This window comes from Marmota flaviventris, chromosome 18 (genome assembly GCF_047511675.1).
Source record: "Marmota flaviventris isolate mMarFla1 chromosome 18, mMarFla1.hap1, whole genome shotgun sequence".
Lineage (NCBI taxonomy): Eukaryota > Metazoa > Chordata > Mammalia > Rodentia > Sciuridae > Marmota > Marmota flaviventris.
In genome coordinates, this window is record NC_092515.1 from 3,710,851 (window position 1) to 3,718,053 (window position 7,203).

At 41.3% G+C, this 7,203-nt stretch overlaps 1 protein-coding gene across 1 annotated transcript; it reads left to right on the forward strand.

The window, feature by feature from the left end:
- The first annotated feature begins 207 nt into the window (after positions 1-207).
- Positions 208-2,808, forward strand: LOC139702682 (zinc finger protein 83-like). The gene has a single exon (XM_071604397.1). The coding sequence runs from the start codon at positions 463-465 to the stop codon at positions 1,468-1,470; it is 1,008 nt and encodes a 335-aa protein (XP_071460498.1). The 5' UTR covers positions 208-462; the 3' UTR covers positions 1,471-2,808.
- Positions 2,809-7,203: the final 4,395 nt, after the last annotated feature.

Genomic DNA, 7,203 nt, shown 5'->3' on the forward strand with positions numbered 1-7,203 from the left:
AGCAGGAAAGAGATTAGTTTCTGGCCTCGCATACTGTGGAAAAATTACATAATGTTTTATAACTCAGGACATATCAAAGGTGCAGGGACATTTGAAAAGGGCCAGGTATCTTCATGTTGTAAAGTGTCTCATTCTTCGAGATTTCTTGGAAAGTATCCTGCTCGTCTTGGGTTCTGTGCCTTCCTTACGGGTCTTTCATAAATTGATCATAAATTGATCGATAGTGAGCAGGCACTCAACAATGGTTCCTTGCTTCCAGCCCACCAAAGAATTCTTTCTAGTATCAAAACAAACATTTCTCATAAATATGAACATGATTTTATAGGTTCTTGTTTGTTTATACAAGAACCAAAAACAGACATTCCTCCAGCAGCTCACAAATTTAATGAGTTTGGAAAATCCTTTAATCAAGAGTCACAATGTACTATACATCAGACACTCCGTACTAGAGAGAAGCAATTTATGTGTGATATATGTGGCAAGGTCTTCACTCAAAAATCGAATCTTACAAGTCATCATAGAATTCATACTGGAGAGAAACCTTTCAAGTGTAATGAGTGTGGGAAGGTCTTCAATCACAGTTCACACCTTGCACAACATCAGAGAATCCACACTGGAGAGAAACCTTTCAGATGTGATGACTGTGGCAAAGTCTTCAGTCAGAAGTGCTACCTGGCAAACCACCAGAGAATTCACTCTGGGGAGAGACCTTACAAGTGTGATGCATGTGGCAAGGTCTTCAATCAGATTTCACACCTGAAAAGTCATTGTAGAATCCACACTGGAGAGAAACCTTACAAATGTGATGAATATGGAAAGGTCTTCCACCAAATTTCACACCTTGCACAACATCGAACCACTCACACAGAAGAGAAACCTTTCAAATGTAATGAGTGTGGCAAGGTCTTCAGTCGCAATTCTTACCTTGTTCAACATCTGATAATCCACACTGGGGAAAAACCGTACAAATGCAATGAGTGTGGCAAGGTCTTCAGTCACATTTCACACCTTGCACAACATCGGAGAATTCATACAGGAGAGAAACCTTACAAATGCAATGAGTGTGGCAGTGTTTTCAGTCACAAATCTTCCCTAGCAAATCATCAAAGAATCCACACAGGAGAGAAACCTTTCAAATGCAATGAGTGTGGCAAGGGCTTCAGCCGCAACTCATACCTAGCAGAACATCTGATAATGCATACTGGGGAGAAGCCTTACAAATGCAATGAATGTGGCAAAGTGTTTGGTCGCAGTTCACATCTTGCATGTCATCGCAGAATCCATACGGGAGAGAAACCTTATAAGTGTAATGACTGTGGCAAAGTATTCAGTCAAAATTCATACCTTGCATGTCATCGCAGAATCCACACTGGGGAGAAACCTTATAAATGTAATGACTGTGGCAAGGTCTTCAGTCTGAACTCATCCCTAGCCCATCACCGCAGGATCCATAGTGTAGAGAAGCCATAGTCGTGTAATCAAGGTGCGCAGGGTGGTGGGTCTCACCTACTTCAGAAAAAGGCAGAAGGGTGGCAAGTGGAAATCCAGTCTGGACATAATGGTGAGACTCTCTAAATATGAAATAAAGGGCTGTGATGTAGCTAAGTGTTAGAATGACCGCCTAACACGTTTTGAGTCCCTGGGTTCAATCCCTAAACCCCAGAAGAGGAAAATAGTAATGCAACAAATGTGTTAAGGTCTTCAGTAACATTGACATCTCACATGTCAAGCATTTATGGTGGAGAGAAACCCAATGAATGTGATGAGGGTCGCAAACCATATAAGGTGCATCTGGCCTGGCCGATCATGTGATCCACACCAAGAGGGCTAGGCAAAGTGTTCACTGACATTTCCTATCATGCACATTGTCAATTTCTCATCCTAGAATAAAACCACAAATGAATTAGACAAAGTCTCAGTCAGCATTCAAACCGTGCAAGACCACTGAGATTTCCTAGTGGAGAAATTATCTCCCGTGTGTCATGACTATACAGAGTGATCCAGGCCTCATTTAAGGCTTAGTAACTTAGTTAGTCTGTGATAGAGAGGAACTTCACACATTCATTGGATGTAAACAGGCCCTATGGTAAAAGCCTCTTGTAAGGATTCCTGCTGGAACAGAAACTCATAAATGTACCACGGTTGCAAATCTTTATTATGCACTCAGTCCTCTGTACACGTCAGGTAAGGCACAAAAGCATAATGACTTTGGCCAAGCCTGTCTTCAGTGCTCATGTTTCAGTGGACATCAGTTGATCCACACTGGAGAGGAACCATGGAAATGTCTGCAGGTGCCAAGCTCTTCTGGCACAGTTCACAGCTTGCACATCCTGGGAGAAGACGTCCTAGAGGTAAAGCTTGAATCCAGTGAGTGTGGCACCCCCTGCATTATGAGTTCAAGCAGTGGTCAGAGTCCGTACTAAAGAGCAACATCCGTCACAATCACAACACAGGACAGACTTCCATGCCTCAAAACCAGTGGAAACTGTGCAAAAGTTATTTTCATGATGGGGCTTAAATACAAGCCTTAAAACCTGGAACAGAGTACATGCCCCAGAGAACAACCAACCATCCAAGTGTAAGGAAAGTGCTATTTCATTGTCAAACATTTGTGATTTTGTTGTCCTGAGAGGATTTATTCTGGGGAGAAATGAGACAGGCATTGTGACCCTGGATAGTTTCTTCATCAAGGGAGTATCCTTGGGATTCACTAGTTGTACTGGTATAATGCATTATTTCACCAATTCTCACACAATTCCCCATGTCAGAGAATTTATAGGAAAAATAAATTAGTCTCTGATTGTCCAAGATTAGCTTCTGGTCTTGCATACTGTGGAAGAATTACAAGTCAGAATATGTTAAAACTCATGACATGTCAAAGGTACAGGGATTTTTGAAAAGATCCAGTTATCTTCAGGTTGTAAAGTGTCTCATTCTTTAATATTTCTTGGAAAGTACTCTGCTTGTCTTGGGTTCTCTGCCTTCCTTACAGGCCTCATGGCTGTGTCCAGAAAGGAACCCTTAGGAGCAAAGGCCTTCATGAAATGAGGATCATTGCTGTCCTTGCTCCTGGAGGTGGAGAACACTCCTTGTTAAAAGTCAATATTATCTGCATCAAAGAGTATTTCAAAGGGGCTGAGCAGGATGTAGAATTAGGATGTCAGTCATCCTGTCTGTGGCGGTCTGTGCCCCCTTGTCCATATTGTCCATAGTGGAATGGGGTAAGGAACACTCTACAAACTGCCTGAAGTAGGGCAGCCAAGACTGTAGGGACTGGGCTTTTTATTGGAGAAGAGGAGTGTGATCTTAGGGACTGATTATATCCAGGAAGAATGCAGGGAAATGGTGGCCATCCTGGGGCAATATTCATAAAGTAAGTTCTATAATATCTGTATATCATTATTTTAAAATTAATTCACATTCAGTTACACAAATCTTTTGAATTTGAAGGTAAATTAAGACATTATGTTCTTCCTTTTTTTTCTTATCTCATTAGACATTCTTCTTAGATGCTTTTTCTCAGTCTGATTTTTTTTCTGAGAATAATGCAGCTTACTTGCCCCAGCACCTGCAGGAGAGGCCCTGCCGGGTGTCCCAGAGTTGTGAGCTAATTCTCATTCAGATGCACTGAACCACAAATGGCATTTCCCCTAGGAGAACCCCATGCAACCAGCAGAGAACCTCCTTGAATAGATAAGGGCAGTACACCCCAAAAAGGGATTTATAGAGGAGTATCCCACTGACACCAACCACTTCCCAGTGTGGCCAGATAAAACCCCACCGACCTGAGACCCTCACATGGGCCATACAGCCATGTCATCCTGACTATAGTACCTCCACCTTACACCACTGCACCCTGCATGCTCCAGAGTACATAAGGTGGAACCCATATTGGATCTGAGAGGGCTGGTCAAAGAGATTTTCTTCAGGAGGATTCACAAAACTGTGGAAAACTTCCTCCCCAGGGAATCCTGGAGTATTGAGGAGGCTCTTACTTATCCCTAATGGGGGTAACTGACAAAATCAGACAATTCAGGACGGTCTACTCTGACCCACCAGAAAGCTAGTAAGTACCTCAACACATGAAAGATTAGAGGAGCCTCCTAGAATTGTATCTGAGGTGAGCTGGTCTGATCACTACCTCCACACCAGGGAAAAAATAGAGGCAAAGACAAGGAGTACTCGGCATCTTTAAAACATTCCAAACCCTGATAGAGTCCAAATCAGGAAGATCCAAGAACACTCCCCACTTTGGCATGGAATATCATAAATACTTCTAATGTCAATTTTTATCTTACTGATATTGCATTTCATATTGAATGGGCATGTTCTGTTTATTTGGCATTGCAGCCTTCACCTCAATTGATAGTATTTCCTGTTTTAAAGCATTAACTAGAAGCATTATATCTTTGCTTTCCTAATGTATATTTATACTTGCTCCTCTTAATTTCATGTTTGCTTCTTGTATTACCTACTCCTGCCTCAAATAACCTCACATTGATTCACCTTTTTTACCTTAGTTTGTGTTATTTTATCTTTTCTTCTTTTCCATTTTTTTCTCTTCTCCCCTTTGTAGCCCCTATAGAATATAATAGCAATTTTACCATCTTTAAGAACTACTTTCTCAACCTACTGAAGAACACTAATATGGACTGGAAAAAAATATTTGTCAGTGCCTCTCCAACAGAAGAGATTAATATCCATAGTGTATTAAAAACTCAAAAAGCTTCACACCAAAAAGATAAAGAATGAATAGCCCAAACAATAAATGTGCACAAGAACCAAATAGACATTTCTCAAAAGAAGAAACAAGAAAATGTAAAAACTACATTGAAGACTTATCCTCACTCCCAGTTAGGATGGCAATCAGTAAGATTGCAATTAATGATAAGTGCAGACAAAGGTGTTAGAAAAAGGTATGTGTGTATTTTTCATGGGACTACAAGTTGGAATGACCACTTTGGAAATCAGTTTTGAAGATTCCTTGGAAGACTACGAAGGGAACAATAATATGACCCACCAATTCCACTCCTCAGTGACTATACAAAAGAACTAAAATCAGCACACCATAATGATTCTTTCCTATCGATCCTTATAGCAATGAAATTCACAGTAGCCAAGTTATGGAACCAGATCGAGTGCCCATCAAAAGATGAATGGATAAAGAAAATGTGAATATGTATTGTGTATACATTTACTTTATATATATATATATATATATATATATATATATATATATACACACACACACACACAAATACAATATATCTAGAAAATACTGTATATACACCAATGTGCACACACAATGCAGTTTTACTCAGCCATAAAGAAGAATGAAGTCATAGAATTTGTTTGCAAATGCACAGAACTGGAAAACATCAGGCTAAGTGAAATAAGCCAGACTGGAATTTTTTCTCCATTATGTAGAAGCTAGAGTAATATAAGGGCAAAAAGGGAGGCTTCCATGAAAAGAGAATGGAGAACTTTAGAGTGTAGGAAGGGCACTGGGTGGGGAAGGACAGGAAAAAGGAAGAACTGCTGAATATAATTGAGCAGATTATGCTCTGTACACATATGAGCATACCACAGTGAATTTCACCTTTATATATAAAGCACCAAAAAAATAGATAGGATAAAGACCATTAGAGTAGATAAAGCAACAGGGAAAAGGAAGGTAGGAAAAGAGGGTGTACTGGGGATATTCCATGCAGTTATGATGGTGTCAAAATGAACCACTATTTTGTGTGACTATAATGCATCCACAAAAACATTTTTAAACAGAAATTGATTTTTCCCACATATTTTGCCCCTCAGAAAAACATTGGATTACTCATCAGGCTCATTCTATTTATCCAGATGGTGCTTTCAGTGCAGAGGCCTCTGTGACCGGGACCTGTGCTGCAGGGAGGCGGCCAGCTCCTGAGATATGGGTCTGTGACTGTGACCTCACCTGTCCTGGGACCCGCAATTTTCTCTGTGCCTGTAGCAGCCAGCTAGGGGAGCTGAGGACACTGTGGAAAACTTCCTCCCCAGGGAATCCTGGAGTATTGAGGAGGCTCTTACTTATCCCTGATCTCTGAGGGCAGATAGGAGGTCACATGGAGATGGCAGGGAATCCTGAGGTCTGTCATGGGAGGGACTGGCAGTAAGCTATACCTATCCGTTGCATTCCTCACTTCCGTGTGACGTTTTCTACTCCAAATATAGTTAAGTTTTATTCATTTCTCCACACTGTTCAGTAGTGGCACCACCATTTAGACTATTACTAGGTGCATAGCATTTGATAAAATACCCGTTAAAGATTTTAAAACACACACAGCAAGGGAAGAACATGACGCTGATAGATCACCTTGGAAGTCATTGTACTCATCTGCCTAATGCAAGTCAGTTAACTTCCCTCATTTGCACAATTTATTGCCAACTAATACCAAAATTTTGTGGATAAGTATACCCATACTGATGTCATCAGTGAACGAAGGGAGAAACACAACAATATTTGTTAAACAACACAGAATGTTCCTTCACCAAGACAGCAGCAGGATCAGATGCTTCAACAGGCCAGACCTACCATTTCTTTAAGTATCAGATCTGCCAGGGGGCCACTAACATCATCTCAGCAGCCTTAAGGGGTGACCACAGAAAAGAAGTCCTTCCTATTTTTTGTAATCCCTCCAACCCTGCAAGGACAATTGTTATAGTGAATCATCTTAATAAATGCTGTGAGGCTTACCATTCAGGTCAAGTCCTGTGGCAGGAAAGTAGAAGGTTTGGGGCAGTGACACTGCACGGGTGTGATACAGAAGTGGTAAGCAAGAGGTCACAGAGAACCGGGGGACACAGGGACAAGATGGTGGTGAAGATCATGGGATGCTAAGGAAATACTGAGGGGGGAAACAGAGCAGGTAGAAGGGGAAACGGCAAAAGCTCGTCGAATGTCCAGAAAGAGGTATGGATTGGGCATACAGGGGGCAAAGAGCTAAGGGACGTTAGGGACATGGTGCCTGCCAGTTAATAGAGACATGGGGTGTATGATTACAAGGGAATGAAGGGGCTCCTGGGGATGAGCAGAGAGCAATGATAAAGGTGAAGGTCACTGGCTGGAAAAATTCATAGAATTAGTGTCTTTAAGGCATTAATATCTACAGGTAGTGGGAGGCTTGTTAATATGCGTGGAGAATGATGTCCTGGATAAAGTAGTTGTTC